Source organism: Amborella trichopoda, chromosome 2 (assembly GCF_054954075.1).
Source record: "Amborella trichopoda isolate Santa Cruz 75 chromosome 2, AtrichopodaSantaCruz75HAP2 v2.0, whole genome shotgun sequence".
Lineage (NCBI taxonomy): Eukaryota > Viridiplantae > Streptophyta > Magnoliopsida > Amborellales > Amborellaceae > Amborella > Amborella trichopoda.
Genome location: NC_142337.1, coordinates 10,654,234 through 10,671,491, shown reverse-complemented (window position 1 = coordinate 10,671,491; position 17,258 = coordinate 10,654,234). Strand labels below are relative to the sequence as shown.

The 17,258-nt window shown below is 33.7% G+C and overlaps 1 protein-coding gene across 1 annotated transcript; it reads right to left on the bottom strand.

The window, feature by feature from the left end:
• On the bottom strand, positions 1-5,569 carry LOC18447924 (fe(II)/2-oxoglutarate-dependent dioxygenase 4). The gene is made up of 3 exons (XM_011630139.3): positions 5,023-5,569; positions 2,076-2,403; positions 1-296 (listed from the first exon to the last, which is right to left on the bottom strand). Exons 1-3 carry the CDS (start codon positions 5,484-5,486, stop codon positions 36-38), a joined length of 1,053 nt encoding a protein of 350 aa, XP_011628441.1. The 5' UTR covers positions 5,487-5,569; the 3' UTR covers positions 1-35.
• Between the last annotated feature and the right edge of the window lie 11,689 nt (positions 5,570-17,258).

Below are 17,258 nucleotides of genomic sequence, written 5' to 3'. Positions count from 1 at the left end.
AGAGAGAGAGAGAGAGAGAGAGATTTGGGTGGTCCCTATTCTCTGATTTTGAAGTGACGAGCTCGGATGTTCTGTTCCTTGAGCCTAAGTAAACTGGTGTGCCTCCTGGACCTCCAAAATTTGCCGTATTTGAAGCCTGTGAACCTGCGGGGGTGGTCCTCGTTAATGAGCTCTTCCAAAGGCTCGACCATCATATCTGGTGCAGGTCCCAAAGAGAAGGCCATTGAGAACCTGTGCCTATCCTTGGGCGCCACTGCCCTATGGTCCGAGCTCTCGTAGTAGCCATTGCTCCACACCTGCAAGGTTTCCATGATGAAAGAGTTGGAGAGATTAAGCCATGGTATTTTTGTAGAAGAAAGTTTATGGGTATTATTTTTTGGGCAAGCTTTCTATGCTTCTCCTACGGCATAAAACTTATATACTTCTCTTTATCCATCCGTCCATTCTGAATGGAGGGTTAAGATTGTCCCAATCACAATGCCATGTCTCTACACCATTTTATTTTTAATTTTTTTTTTATAAACTATTTTGACACCAAATTTTGGATGTCCATTCCTCTATTAAACTTGCACTAGAAAAAAAATATTTTCAATAAAATAAAATGATCAAAATACCCCTGAAATTTTCAAGAGGTATTTTGGTCATTATATTTTATCGAAAAATTATTTTTAATATTTTTTATAGGTGCCCCCCAATGAGAAGATTGTACGTAACAAATTTCATATTCATACAATTTGTATAAAAAAAAAAAACTAAAAATAAAATACTTTAAGACGTCGGATCTAAGATCAAATGGTGAGTAGCTCTCTTGATCAAAATTGGACGGCTGGATGATAGGAGAATGATAAAACTTCTATGCTTTAGGGGAAGTGTAGAAACCCTTCCCTTATTTTTTTATGAAAAGGAATTTATATAAGGCGTTAATTTATATTGCATAAATAAATAGGAAAAACTACAAGAAGCCCCCCGTAACTCAACTTTCTTTGCATTTTTCCCAACCACTTTTTTTATTGCAACATTAAGAACGACCCAAAGTAAAAAAAAGTTTATAGTTTGATAACAAAAATACCAATGTCAGACCGGCCACTGCTGCCAGACTGCTTGGCCTATGTGCCAGACTGCTCGGCCTATGTGCCGAAATGCATTTAGTGAGCGAGCGTTGTAAGAATGTGATGGCTTAATATACAGGCCATGGTATTTTTTTCATCCAAATTATGACTTCTTGACTTGAAAAATCTTTGCTATAAAATTAACTTTTGACATAAAAGTTCCCATCAAAAAAATGGGTGGTGTGGGGGAGAACGTAAAGAAAGTGAAGTCATGAGGGATTTTCCCAAATAAATAAGGTGCACCGCAGAAGTCCACTCTAAATGATTCTTCCGGTCAAAGAAATGTACAACTGATCGTTTCCACCTCATCGTAAGTGATTCCTCCAAGGTCAAAAAACTGTAGAACTGATTGTTTCCACCTCAACGTGCATGAGTACAGCAAAAAAGAGAATTTCAAGTTCGAATATATATTATGTCACATTATCTATACCGTTTACTTTTAAAATGTTTTAAGTGTTTATAGATATCTTAAATTTTATTATTTGGTTGGAAATAAATTTCTAAGTTGAGTTTCTGGCACCAAAGCTATACCTTTTACCGAGATATAAAGGTATGCCTGATTGTTTAAAAATGAATCACACTCATTTTTTTATTTACTGTGCGATAGAGAAATCACAAAATTGAGATGGGTTTTATTGGCCATTTGTTTGGTAATCAACTAAATGGGGCCAACCTTGAAAAAATTGTCCCCATCGCATTTCTTAAGATAGAGAGAAAAAAGGAAGGCAAAACAGACAGGTTTTCATGCTTTTTTAGAGAGAGAGACATAATTTTGTCAGCGTTCAATCTCACTAAAGTATTTGAAAACTGACTATTTCAAAAACGAATAAGGGCTTATCATCCCCACTTACTTACCCAAAAAAACAAGAGTGACAATTGGGCCACGTTAGAAAAACAACATTTTGGTCATTTTCTTTAAGGAAAGAGCTAAAATAGAGAAAGAGATTTGAGAGAAAAACACATTACATTCATGGCTTCTCCTAGGTTGATGATATAAGAACCAGGAAGTGGGTTGACTTTGAGGAAGGTGCCCTCTCTTGTCTTGATCTCGAGCCCACTCACATCGTTGGTAGCAACCACAGTGACCGAGCTGGTATCGGTGTGGCAGCCCTTTCCCAGCACCAGCTCAGGGTTAGGGCATGGCCTGTAATAATTTATTCTGTTGAAGGTCATGTTCTTTCCTTCGAAGAATGGCACGAACCTCTTGGCGGGCAAGCCCAAGCTCAAAGCGATCAACTCCAGTATCTTGTGAGCCAACTTCTCTGCCTCCTTTCCATATGCTATGCATGCGTCCCTGCCGTAAGTTTTACTTCATTAGCAATCTTTTTCTTTTAATTTTTATTTATTTATTTATTTTTACAAGAAAGATATCAAAATTTCTTCTTGGGGAATTTTTTTCTTTTTATTTTATTTTATATTAGAGATATTGGATCGGCTCAATATATATACAAAGTGATGTGATGTTGGAAACATCATATAAGGTATACTTGAAAAACTACAAAATATAGGATAGTTCGATGTTTTCAATATCGAACTGTCATTGAAATAACTGATCTGATATTTGGGACATTAGCTAACTCCTAAAATCTATAAAAATAAAAAACATGTAAAAAAAGTTCCAATGTTTACAAAATCTCTTGATCAAAAAATAAAAGAATATATATCGATTAGGTCGGGTCGGGTTGAACTCATCCCTACCTAATAAGATCCAAGTTGGACCTGCAACCCAAGTTGAGTTTAGGTCTACTTGACCTAGATCTAGAGCGTCAGGTCCATACCCAAACCGATCGGTTCCAGTAGTAGAACTGACCCGTTTCCCAACCCTATCCTCAACCAAAGGACATGTCAAAAACAAGTCCGATATATATAACATGGAGGAACACCGTTTCTCTACCGTCCATTGTTGTCCAGTGTTCGATTGTACGAACCGGCCTCAGAACCCAGCCCTCGGCTGGGTATGATGGACGGGCTGTAATCAAACAAATCTTTATCCAGTTAAAAAGGGTTAAAGAAAATTAAATAAAATCTCAAAAAATCCCAAAAAATATAAAATATGTGTTTAGAGTATAATTTAACAAATATAACCACATGAGATTAAAAAAGTAATAAAATTGGATTTTGAATAATCAAATTGTGCCTAAGGGTAATTTAAAAATAATGGAAAAATATAAAATAAGTATTATGGCCCTAATACTTCCTAAGTTTTTTCAAAACAATAGAAAACATTAAAAGACCTATTACAAACAATTTTTTTATATTTTGGAATTTTTTATTTTATTTTTATTTCTAGAGAAAATAATGTATATATCGGTTATATTTAGCGTTATTACAGAATTACTGTGAAGTTTCCTATTTTTTAGAAAAAATAACGTATATATCCGTTATATTTAGCGTTATTACAAAAGTACTCGTTAGTACATGCATACCCATTTTATCAACTTCATAAATTTTTTTTAAAAAAGATAGAACAGCCCTTTTCAATTTTTGAAAAATTGAAAATTAGCTTTTTTTAGTTTTTAAAAAATAAAAAATCTGTCTTTTTACTGTAAATTTTCCAGTAAGTACCAATTTTTGGTTTTTGAAAAACTGAAAATACAACATTTTCAATTTTTCAAAAATAAAAAATCTGCCTCTTTCCTGTAAATTTTCCAATTCTTTATTAGAAAATGAAAGATAATTTTTGGTTTTTGAAATATAAAAAATATCCAATTTTTGGTTTTTGAAAGTCTTAAAATATCCAATTTTCGGTCTTTGAAGGACCATACAAATGACAGTTTCGGTTTTTCAAAAAACCGAAAATATGTCTCTTTCCAATAACTTTTACAGTAAGATACTGGAAAACAAAAGATAGTTTTTGGTTTTTGAAAAATTAAAAATATCCAATTTTGGTGTTTGAAAAAATGAAAATACGACATTTTTGGTTTTTCAAAAATCGAACATCTATCTCTTTCTAGTAAATTTTCCTGTAAGATACTGGAAAATGAAAGATAGTTTTCGGTTTTTTGAGAAACCAAAAATATCTAATTTTCGGTTTTTGAAAACTGGAAACGTTTAAAGATTTTGATTTTTCAAAAACCAAAAAGGGCCGTTCCATTATTATTATTATGATTATTATGATTATTATTATTATTATTATTATTATTTTAATGTTATGAAGCTAAAAAATGGATATACATATAAGGGTGTGGTTTCCATAAGGTTGCAACCTTAAACAATCCAATTAAGGTGCACCTCCAAATTTTATTATAGCATATAATTTTGATGTAAAATATTCTTAGGATTATCTCAAAATCTATTTTCATATCTAATTGTAACATTTTAAACTCCAAAAATGGTTAAAATTAAGCAGATCTATAAACATATGGAGATCTTGAAAATAGACGGTCTAGATAAAGTGTTGTAAGATGCACTATTTTCATAACTCAAATTTTTTTTTATTTTTCATAATCATATATCTCGATGTCGAGATGATCAATTAGAGTATTTTTCAATATTAAAACAACATCTTTCGATAGATTTTTGAGGTGTATCCGTAGTTCTACATTTTAAGGTTGTAACCTTATATAAACTTTTTCCTCCATATAATAACCAAAACTTCGTGGTAATTTTTATATATATATATGTTATTTTTTCTATTTTTTATTTTAACTGAGGGTGGTCAAGCCGGTTGACCACGCTAACCGGCCACCCAAGTGGCCGATTCCCGTTCAAACCGGTTGGGTTGTTGAGCACCGGCTATCAACCAGCGTTTGAGGAAACGATAGGATTTCAAAATAAACATATGATATGCGATAGTATGTGGACTTTTACGTACTTCGCATTCACCACAACATACATGCCTGCATCCAGTAACCAAGTGTTGTGTGTGCGAGCGTTTGAGAGCGAGAGAGAGAGAGAGAGAGAGATTCATTACAAGAAACCCTGGGGGTTCTCCGGCGGCTTGTTCTTAAGGGTAATTGTTTCCGAGCAGTCGGGCTCCGGATTTGCGGGGATCTCGAGGGGGCTGTGCATGAAGTACTCGTAGATCTCAATCCAGTCTTTGGTGTTCCAAGTTAGATCAGTTGGGACGTAGCCCAGAGGATCCTCAAGGGTCCTCTGCACCTTCAATTTTTCCTCAAGTGGGAGACCGAAAAACTCATATATATTTTTATCGATGTTTTCTCGAACGTCTGTAGGAATTCCATGGTTCACAACATAGAAAATGCACCACTCTTTGAGGGCGTCCCTCACCTCTTCTGCGAGCTTCTCCATCGCCACCGGATCGCCTGAATCCATCGGGGAGAGATCAATCACGGGCATGCCCTCGGCAACCGGGATCGTCGGATCGGGCCGACACTCCGGTGGCTGAATGTAAGCAGCCTCCACCTCACAAGCCATCTCTCCTCCTCTCTCTCTCTCTCTCTCTCTCTCTGTGCAGGGAAATTCAATGTAGCTCACTTCCTTGGTGCTACCATGAGTCCACATGACACCCATTTTATAGCATGAGAGTAACATAAAAAATGCCTCTGCACAATGTATATTGACTGAATAATATTTCCTTATTCACATAGTGGTGACATCACCGTCCGTTGGAAGAGAGCAGCCATCGGATTGCTCCTTTCTTTGCCCTTATAATACTGACGACACTACTGACGATGCGAATGGTTAAACTATTAATTTGTCCCTCTCTCTCTCTAGAGGTTTCTCCTTCATCCGCCTCTCCCTCTCTCTAGACTATTTGCCTCCGTGGTGTCTCTCTAGACCACCGCCTCCCTCCCTCTTTAGATTTATCCTAACGGCCATAAAAAGGGCGGCAAAAGCTCGGAATTGTGTGAAGAAAAAAAGTAGTGTCTAAGATAGGTGGTCCCTCAAGCCATATTATACTGTTGTACCCATGATTTGTTTATGAAATAGTGAAACTTCTTTGAAAAAATATCTACTTCTTCATCCCTATCACCCTTTTTTGCTATTTTCAATCAAATTACTATACCAACGCTACCTCAAATTCCCAACATTTGGTATCAGAGCCATACTATTGTGCTGTCTAAAAAAAACCCATTCCCTATGGCTTCCACTTCGGGAATGGATTTTACCCAAAGCCTGATTCCTATTTTAGATGGAGAAGACTATGAGTAATGGAGTTTCCAAATAAAGACTCTTTTTATCTCACAAGATTGGTGGGATATTGTGGAAGAAGGCTACTCAGTGCTGGAAAACGTAGCAGCATTAGAATCATGGTTGCAGGTAAAGCAGAGCGAGTACAAGGAAAATAAGAGGAGAGATGCAAAAGGCCGACTCTTCATCCAACAAGTGGTAAGTAAAGCTATCTTTCTTCGAATAAAATAGCTTAAAAATCAAAAGAAGCATGAGAAATTTTGAAAAATAAATTTTAAGTTTTTGAAAAAATAATTTCTATCAAACTCCAAAATTTATGTAGAGATTTTGATAATTTGATGATGAAAGATGGTGAAACAGTTCATAATTTCTTCACTAGAGTTACAGGAATAATAAATCAGATCAGATGTTATGGAGAAGATATTTCTGACAAAAAAATAGTTCAATTTTTTTTAAGAAGTCTACCTGCAAAATTTGACCATGTTGTGGCTGCTATAGCAGAATCAAAATATTTATCCAAACTATCTTTACAAGAATTAAGTAGGTCTTTGGAAGTACATGAGCAAAGGATAAATAGATTTTCAAATCAAAATATGGAACAAGCTTTTTAGTCAAACGTTACAATTTCTGAAAAGAAAAATTTTGAAGAAAAAAGAGATAGGAGGACATTTCAAAATTATCAAAGAGTTCATGGAAGACAAATTTTTTCAAGATATCAAGAAAGAGGAAGATGAAGAAACATCAACAGCCAGAGAAATTCAGAGAAGAAAAATAGATCTGAATCTTGTTGTATTATTTGTAAAACATCAGGGCATGAGTCAAAGAATTGTTGATATAAATGCCAAAAATACAGAATCCCAAATCACTCTCAAACGGACTGTTGGTTTCAAAAGAAAAATCAAATTCAGAAAAATAAAGTAAATTTTTCTGAAGTTAATTATACATGGCATATGTTCAATTCATGCATGAATGCCCAACAAAATTCACAAGATGTTTGGTACATGAATAGTAGATGTAGCAATCATATGAAAGGAAATAAGAGCAAGTTTGTTGAAATAAATGAAAAAAACACTTCACAAGTCAAGCTAAGAGATGGAAAACTCAAAAATGTTGAAGGAAATGGAATAATTGCCGTAAAACCTAAAGGAAGTTGCCCTAAATTTATTCATGATGTTCTTTAAGTTCCTGGCTTGACACGAAATCTTTTAAGTGTTGGGCAATTGATGAAAAATGGGTATTCAATCAATTTCAATAGAGATGAATGTATAATCTTTGATAAGAAATTAGTCAGACCACAGCCAAAGTAAAAATGACCCCAAATAAGGTATTTCCTATGGTCATGCCAACATGTGAAAATTGTGCCATGAGTTATGAAAATATCGATAAATCCTACCTATGGCATCTAAGATTTGGGCACTTAAAATTTCAAAGTCTAAGATTGATGGGCCAGAAAAGTATGGTAATCGGATTACCACCAATAAATGAAGAAAATAAAATATATAAAGATTGTATTTATGGAAAATTACACAGATTACCATTTTCAGAATCATTTTGAAGAGCTAGAGCTCCCTTGGAATTGGTGTATGCTGATATCTGTGGACCAACTCAAACATAAACCTTTAATAAAAAAATTAATTTTCTCTTAATTGTTGATGATTACAGCAAGATGATGTGGGTATATTTCTTGGCCCAAAAATCAGAAGCATTCTCAGTCTTTACTCAATTTAACACTGATGTAGAAAAAAAAAGTGGTTTTCCATTAACAACAGATAGAGGAGGAGACTTCACATCAACAGAATTTTGGAATTTTTGCAAAACAAATGGAATTAAATGATAGTTGACAACAACATGTACTCCACAACAAAATGGAGTAGTATAGAGAAGAAATAGGACAATTGTTGAAATGGCCCGAAGTATGTTAAAGGGTAAACATCTTCCTAATAAATTTTGGGCTGAAGCTGTTTATACTGTTGTCTATATTCTTAATAGGTCTCCTACTAAATCTCTTCAAAATAAAACACCTTTTGAGGCTTGGTATAAAAGAAAATCAAATGCAAGTTATTTCAAGGTATTTGGTTGTATTGCTTATGAAAAACGAACTTCCCAAAATATAGAAAAATTTGATGAAAAAGACAAAAAATATATCTTCATTGGATATAGTGAAATTTCAAAAGAATAGCGCATTTTCAATCCAAAAACAAATAAATTGGTAATTTCTATTGATGTTGTATTTGATGAGAAAAGTGAATGGAAATGGGAAAAAAAATCTGGCCAATAGCCAATAGCAATATTAAAAAAAGAAGGAAATACTCCACAAGAAAGTGCAAGCTCTCAATCGAGCCCAAGAATAGCATCTCCAGGCGCACCAAGTCGAGACTCATCAGACTCAAAGGCACCACCAAGAAAGGTAGGTTCACTAACAGAAATTTATGAATCATGTGATATTGCTCCTTTTGCTAGTAAGCTAGAAAATTTTGAAGATACCATAAGAAAAGGAGAATGGATAAAAGCCATGGATGAAGAAATAGCAGAAATAGAGAAAAATCACACATGGGAACTAATGGACCGACCCGAAAACAAAGAAGTCATAGGACTAAAATGGGTCTACAAGACAAAATATAATGAAGATGACTCAATTAAAAAAAAACAAGGCCAGACTGGTGGCAAAAGGCTATGCTCAGGTATTGATTATACTGAAACTTTTGCCCCAGTTGCACGAATAGAAATTATTAGAACTGTCTTGGCATTAGCTACAAAAATGAGGTTGCTAGCATTTTAGTTGGATGTAAAATCAACATTTTTAAATAGAGAACCTGAAGAAGAAGTATATGTTGAACTACCTCAAGGATATGTGAAAAAATGAAAAGAAAATAAAGTATATCGACTTAAAAAGGCCTTATATAGATTGAAGCATGCACCACGAGCGTGGAAAAGTAGAATTGACACGTACTTTTGCCAAGAACGATTTGAGAGAAGTCCAAGTGAACCGTCACTCTACGTAAAAAAACAAATGTACGCATGGTTTTCTAATAGTTTGTCTTTATCTTGATGATTTGATTTATACTAGTACTAACCAAAAGATGAAGGAAGAATTTAAGGAAAGTATGATGAAGGAATTTGAAATGACAGATTTTGGCCTTATGAGATATTTTCTTGGGATTCAAGTAAAACAATCAAATGGAGAAATTATTATTGCCCAAGAAGATTTATAGAAGACCTCTTGAAAAAGTTTGGTATGACGAAATACAAGCCGGTGGCTACTCCCATGGCTCCAAATGAAAAATTGTCACAAAATGATGGAGCACAAGAAGCAAATGCATCTTCTTATAGAAGTCTTGTTGGCTCACTCATCTATCTCACCAACACAAGACCAGATATAGTTCACGCATTCTGTATTGTCTCCAGATTCATGAGCAAACCAAGCAAGTTGCTTTTTATAGCAGCTAAGAGAATATGAAGATATGTTCAAGGAAATAAGAGCTTTACTCTCAAGTACACTACAGATAGCGATTGGGCTGGATTGTTAGATGTTCGAAAAGCACTTCAGGACATGTATTTTGCTTGGGATCAAAAGTTATATCATGGTCATCGAGGAAGCAAACAACGATTGCTCTATCATCTACAGAAGCATAATATATTTCAACCACTAGCACTGCGTGCTTAGTAGTTTGGTTAAAAAAAATTCTATATGATTTACATCATGAGCAAAAGGATCCAACAATAATTTATTGTGATAACATGTCAGCTATTGTTATTACGAAGAATCCAGTATTACATAACAGGACGAAACATATAGAGCTTCGCCACCATTTCATTAGAGACTTGGTCGAGAAAGGAGAGATTGAGCTCAAGTTCATAAGCACAAATGATCAGCTTGCAGATATTTTTACAAAGTCACTTTCCCAAATAAATTTATAAAACTCAAAGAAGAAATGAGAGTGGCAAATTAAGGGGGGATGTTAAACTATTAATTTGTCCCTCTCTCTCTCTCTCTCTAGAGGCTTCTCCTTCAACCACCTCTCTCCCTGTCTCTAGACTCTTTCAACCGGTGGTCTCTCTTTCTAGACCACCTCCTCTTTCTCTCTCTAGATTTTTCCTAACTGCCATAAAAGGGCTGCAAAAAGCCCTATAAATAGGGCTGAGAAGTAAAGGAATTGTATAAAGAAAAAAGTAGTGTTTAAGATAGGTGGTCCCTCAAACCATATTATGCTGTTGTACTCATGTTTTGTTTATGAAATAGTAATACTTCCTTGAAAACATTTCTGCATCTTCTTCACCCTATCATCGTTTTTTGCTATTTTCAATCAAATTACTATACCAACGCTTCCGCAAATTCCCAACATTTGGTATCAGAGCCATACCCCTGTGTTGTCTAAAAAAAACCCATTCCCTATGGCCTCCACTTCGGGTATGAATTTTACCCAAAGCCTAATATTCCTATTTTAGATGGAGAAGACTATGAGTCATGGAGTCTCAAAATGAAGGCTCTGTTTATCTCACAAGGTTTGTGGGATATTGTGGAAGAAGGCTACTCAGTGCTGGAAAACGTAGCAGCATTGGATCATGGTCGTAGGCAAGGCAGTGCGAGTACTAGGAAAATAAGAGGAGAGATGGAAAAGCCCTACTCTTCATCCAACAAGCGGTAAGTAAAGCTATCTTTCCTCAAATAAAAATAGCTTCAAAATCAAAAGAAGCATGGGAAATTTTGAAAAATGAATTTCAAGTTTTTGAAAAAATAATTTCTATCAAATTCCAAAATTTATGTAGAGATTTTGATAATTTGATGATGAAAGATGATGAAACAGTTCATAATTTCTTCAGTAGAGTTACAAGAGTAATAAATCAGATCAGATGTTGTGGAGAAGATATTTTTGATAAAAGTTAGTTCAAAATTTTTTAAGAAGTCTACTAGCAAAATTTGACCATGTTGTAGCTGCTATAGAAGAATCAAAAGATTTATCTAAACTATCTTTACAAGAATTAAGTGGGTCTTTGGAACCACATGAACAAAGAATAAATAGATTTTCAAATCAGAATATGGAACAAGCTTTTTAGTTAAAAGTTACAATTTCTGAAAAGAAAAATTTTGAAGAAAAAAGAGATAGGAGGACATTTCAAAATTATCAAAGAGTTCAGGGAAGACAATTGTTTCAAGAGATCAAGAAAGAGGAAGATGAAGAAATATGAACAGCCAAAGAAATTCAGATCAGAAAAATAGATTTGAACAATATTGTATTATTTGTAAAAAATCTGGGCATGAATCAAGGAATTGCCGATACAAATGTCAAAAATGCAGAATCCCAAATCACTCTCAAAGGGACTGCTGGTTTCAAAAGAAAAATCAAATTCAGAAAAATAAAGTAAATTTTTTTTAAGATAATAATACAGGTCATATGTTCTATTCATGCATGAATGCCCAACAAAATTCACAAGATGTTTGGTACCTGGATAGTGGATATAGAATTAAAAGACAGGAAATAAGAGCAGTTTTGCCGAAATAAAAGAAAAAGTCACTTCACAAGTCATGCTAAGAGATGGAAAAATAAAAAATGTTGAAGGAAATGAACAATTGTTGTAAAACCTAAAGGAGATTGCCCTAAATTTATTCATGATGTTCTTTATGTTCTTAGCTTGACACAAAATCTTTGAAGTGTTGGGCAATTGATGAAAAATGGGTATTCAATCAATTTCAATAGAGATAAATGTATAACCTTTGATAAGAAAATTAGTCAAACCATAGCCAAAGTAAAAAAGACCCCAAATAAGGTATTTCCTATAGTCATGCTAATATGTGAAAATTGTCCCCTAAGTTATGAAAATATCGATAAATCCTACCTATCGCATCTAAGATTTGGCCACTTAAAATTTCAAAATCTGAGATTGATGGGCCAAAAAAGTATGGTAATCAGATTGCCACCAATAAATGAAGAAAAAAAAATATTTGAAGGTTGTATTTATGGAAAATTACACAGATTACCATTTTCAAAATCATTTTGGAGAGCTAGAGCTCTATTGGAATTGGTTCATGCAAATATCTGTGGACCAACTCAAACATAAACCTTTAATAAAAAAATGTATTTTCTCTTAATTGTTGATGATTACAGCAGGATGATGTGGGTATATTTCTTGGCCCAAAAATCAGAAGCATTCTCAATCTTTACCCAATTTAACACTGATGTAGAAAAACAAAGTGGTTTTCCATTAAAAGCCCTGAGGACAGCTAGAGGAGGAGAATTCACATCAACATAATTTTGGAATTTTTACAAAAAGAATGGAATAAGAAGATAGTTGATAGCAGCATATACTCCACAACAAAACGAAGTAGTAGAGAAATAGGACAATTGTTGAAATGGTCCGAAGTATGTTAAAGGGTAAACATCTTCCCAATAATTTTGGGCTGAAGCTGTTTATACTGTTGTCTATATTCTTAATAGGTCTCTTACTAAATCTCTTCAAAATAAAACACCTTTTGAGGCTTGGTATAAAAGAAAACCAAATGTAAGTTATTTCAAGGTATTTGGCTGATTGCTTATGGAAAAAGAACTTCCCAAAATATAGAAAAAGTTGATAAAAAAGGTGAAAAACATATCTCTATTAGATATAGTGAAGTTTCAAAAGCTTATCACATTTTCAATCCAAAAATTAATAAATTGGTAATTTCTATAGATGTTGTATTTGATGAGAAAGTGAATGGAAATTGGACAAAAAATCTGGCCAAGAACCAATAGCAATATTAAAAGAAAGAAATACTCCACAAAACAAGGCAAGCTCTCAATCAAGCCCAAAAACAGCATCTCCAGGCGCACCAAGTCAAGACTCATCAGACTTAGAGACACACCAAGAAAGGTATGTGCACTAATAGAAATTTATGAATCATGTGATATTGCTCTTGTTGCTAGTGCGCCAGAAAAAATTGAAGATGCCATAAGAAAAGAAGAATGGAGAAAAACCATGGATGAAAAAATAGCAATAATAGAGAAAAATCAAACATGGGAGTTAATGGACCGACCCGAAAACAAAGAAGTCATAAGGCTAAAATGGGTCTACAAGACAAAATATAATGAAGATGACTCAATTAAAAAACATAAGGCCCGACAGGTGGCAAAATGCTATGCTCAACAGCAAGGTATTGATTATACTGAATCTTTTGCCCCAGTTGCACGAATAAAAACTATTAGAACTGTCTTGGCATTAGCTGCGCAAATGAGGTTGTTAGTATTTCAGTAGGATGTAAAATCAACATTTTTAAATGGAGAACTTGTAGAAGAAGTATATGTTGAGCAACCTCAAGGATATGTGAAAAAAGAAAAAGAAAATAAAGTATATCGACTTAAAAAACCCTTATATGGATTGAAGCAAGCACCACAAGCATGGAAAAGTAGAATTGACAGGTACTTTTACCAAGAAGGATTTGAGAGAAGTCCCAGTGAACTGTCACTCTACGTAAAAAAAACAAATGTACACATGATTTTCTAATAGTCTGTCATTATGTTGATGATTTTATTTATAATGGTACTAACCAAAAGATGATGGAGGAATTTAAGAAAAGTATGATGAAGGAATTTGAAATGATAGATTTGTGCCTTATGAGATATTTTATTGGGATTCAAGTAAAACAATCAAATAGAGAAATTATTATTTCCCAAGAAAGATTTATAGAAGACCTCTTGAAAAAGTTTGGTATGACGAAATACAAACCGGTGGCTACTCCCATGGCTCCAAATGAAAAATTGTCACAAAATGATGGAGCACAAGAAGCAAATGCATATTCTTATAGAAGTCTTGTTGGCTCACTCATCTATCTCACCAACACAAGACCAGATATCGTTCACACAGTCAGTATTGTCTCCAGATTCATGAGCAAACTAAGAAAGTTGCATTTTCTAACAGCCAAGAGAATATTAAGATATGTTCAAGGAACTAAGAGCTTTAGTCTCAAGTACACTACATAGAAAGACAACAGTCTGGTTGGTTACACAGATAGTGATTGGGCTGGATCGTTAGATGTTCGAAAAAGCACTTCAAGATATGTACTATGCTTGGGATCAAAAGTTATATCTTGGTCATCAAGGAAGCAAAAAATAGTTGCCCTATCATCTGCACAAAACGGAATATATTTCAGCCACTAGCACTTCGTGTGAAGCAGTTTGGTTGAGAAAAATTCTATATGATTTGCATCATGAGCAAAAGGATCCAACAACAATTTATTGTGATAACATGTCAGCTATTGCTATGACGAAGAATTCAGAATTTCATAGCAGGACAAAGCATATAGAGCTTCGTCACCATTTCATTAGAGACTTGGTAGAGAAAGGGGAGATCGAGCTCAAGTTCATCAGCACAAATGATCAACTTGCAAATATTTTTACAAAGTCGCCTTCAACAGATAAATTTATAAAACTCATAAAAAAAAAGAGAGTGACAAATTAAGGGGGATGTTAAACTATCAATTTGTCCCTCTCTCTCTAGAGGCTTCTCCTTCAACCGTCTCTCTCTCTCTCTAGACTCTTTGTGTTGGTTGTCTCTCTCTCTAGACCACGGCCTCTCTCCCTCTCTAGATTTTTCCTAACCGCCATAAAAGGTGGTAAAAAGCCCTATAAATAGGGCAGAGATGTAAAGGAATTGTGTGAAGAAAAAAGTAGTGTTTAAGATAGGTGGTCCCTCAAGCCATATTATGCTGTAGTGAAACTTTCTTGAAAAACTTTATGCTTTTTCTTCACCCCTATCATCGTTTTTTGCTATTTTCAATCAAATTACTATACCAACGCTTCCGCAAATTCCCAACACGAATTACTTTTTTTTTTTTAATGGCATTTCACGTGGATTTCTCTATAAAATATAAATTATTTTGTTGCTTTCTATCTCTTTTTTGTCAATTTTTGCCACTCTTAAGTAGATCCCAAATCCATTATGTCTAGAGTAGTAGTTTAAAAATCGGCACGTCGACCCGGAATCGTTTGAGTCGACACGGGAATCGGTTTGCCCCCCGTTGTAAATTGGCAAAATATTACCAATTCTCAATAATAGACTTGCCGGTTATCTTGCTAGCAGATAGACACGGGGCAGCCCCACCTCGCGCGTGCATACACATTAACGTGTGACACATCGCCCCCGTACCTCCACATGCATGATAGTTATCTATTGCGTTCTTATTTATAGAGCCCTTTAGTGCTCTCGTCCTTCGAAGTGGGACAAAATTAGAGTTGCATAACTAATGGCATGTATATATTTATTACAGCCTTGTAAGCACAATGTGACGAATTGTTGGAGGAGGGCTCTGCGAATTTTGGCCTGCGCGTCCCACCCTCGATTTCTCCCTTGCGCAATTCGCCTTTGGGAAAAAAAACTAATATAATGTATTTCTTGTCAAAAATAAAATAAAAGATAATACAAAAAAAAAATGTAGTACAACATCTTCTTAATTTTTTAGTCAAAAAATAAAATAAAAAGTACAGTCAACAAATAAAATAAAAAGTAATACAACAAGTATCATATTTTTCTTAGCAAAAAAAAAAAAGATAATACAACAAATATTTATTGTCAAAAAAAATAAAAAATATTTATAAATACAACAAGTATTTCTTAATACACCCTAGGAATAAATAATATAATATTATAGTTAGTTAGGTCGTAATAATACACCTTAAAGCACCGATCCATTTTTTAAACTAAATTTCTTTTACTAAATTTATTCTAGAAATTTAAAAATTTAAACTTTTGAAAAATTAAAGCGTTATTTCGAAAATTGGTACGCATTCTAATAATTTCTATATTGATAGCCAAATATTTTATTTTATTTATTAATTTTTGTATTATAAATCATGTAATATACTATTTTTCTTGCCGTTGTCAATAATACATTTTAAATTTGATGATATTATAAAATATTTTGGATTTGTTATTATTTGTATTATAAAATATAAACCAACAATTTTAGTTTCAGTATATAATATTATAGTTAGTTAGATTGTAATAATTTGGGTTTTTTTAGCGGATTCGGGTTTTCCACCAATTCAAGATTGTAATAGCCATTTTTTTATCGATTTAGTCTACTCTCTATTGTAGTCCATGTATGATTATATACTTTGTCCATGATAATTCAATGATTTTTCTTTTGTGTGATGTAATTTAATGGTTAACATAAGTTTATAAAGGGAAAGAACATCTCAATATTCACAAATTGATGAAAAAAAGGAAAGTTAACAATACAGTACCCTCATTTCTTATTGGATTCCTAGAAGACAACATTTATAATGAATTTTAATAATTTTTTTGGATTTTTTTTTAAAACTTAATCCGAACGAGTCGGCCGATTCTTGATCCGGATCACCGATTCAACGATCCAGATAGGTTTTTGAAGTACCCGATCTGGGTCACCGATTCGTTTTTTAAATCACTGGTCTAGAGTAATGGAGCGATCTGGGGTCATCAAATCGTAATTTTAAACCTTGGTTTGTCATGTAAGAATAATTCATGTTGCATAACGGGATTATAGTCGTTGTATCACTTTTAAAAGCCCTGCCCCACTAAGTTGCAACCTTAAAATGCAAAATCAAAGGTGCACCTCAATAATTCATCATAAAAGGTTATTTGGATTTTAGAAAACCCCTTTTAATTGATCATCTCAACATCAAAATTTATGAATAGGAAATTTTTTTTTTTATCAAATCCATGAAAGAGTATTATTTTGCAACAACATTATCTGGACTGTCCATTTTCAAGATTTTTATGTACTTGTAGATCTACTTGATTTGAACTATTTTTAGAGTTTAAAATTTGATAATTCGAGATGAAAGTCGATTATTAAACCATATTAAAAAAATTTAATATCAAAATTATATTTGTAATAAATTTTAGAGGTGCACCTTAATTGAATTGTTTAAGGTTGCAACCTTATCCAAACCACATCCATGCTTAAAAAATCTCATTATATTTGTTTCCTAAAATGATGCCCGCCACCTCCATTGCTTTTAGAGTTTACACTGATTAACTCTTGGTCAAATGTTTTATTTTTATATTTTCTTGTTTTGGTTTTTGTGGAATATCTCTAATCAT

Excerpts from the sequence above, each read along its gene's own strand:
- LOC18447924 (XM_011630139.3), bottom strand. The coding sequence starts at position 5,486 with ATGGCTTGTGAGGTGGAGGCTGCTTACATTCAGCCACCGGAGTGTCGG. Across the intron at positions 2,404-5,022 it reads GAGAACCCCCAGGGTTTCTT|GGACGCATGCATAGCATATG; the intron begins GTAATGAATCTC and ends AACTTACGGCAG. Across the intron at positions 297-2,075 it reads ACCTAGGAGAAGCCATGAAT|GTGTGGAGCAATGGCTACTA; the intron begins GTAATGTGTTTT and ends GAAACCTTGCAG.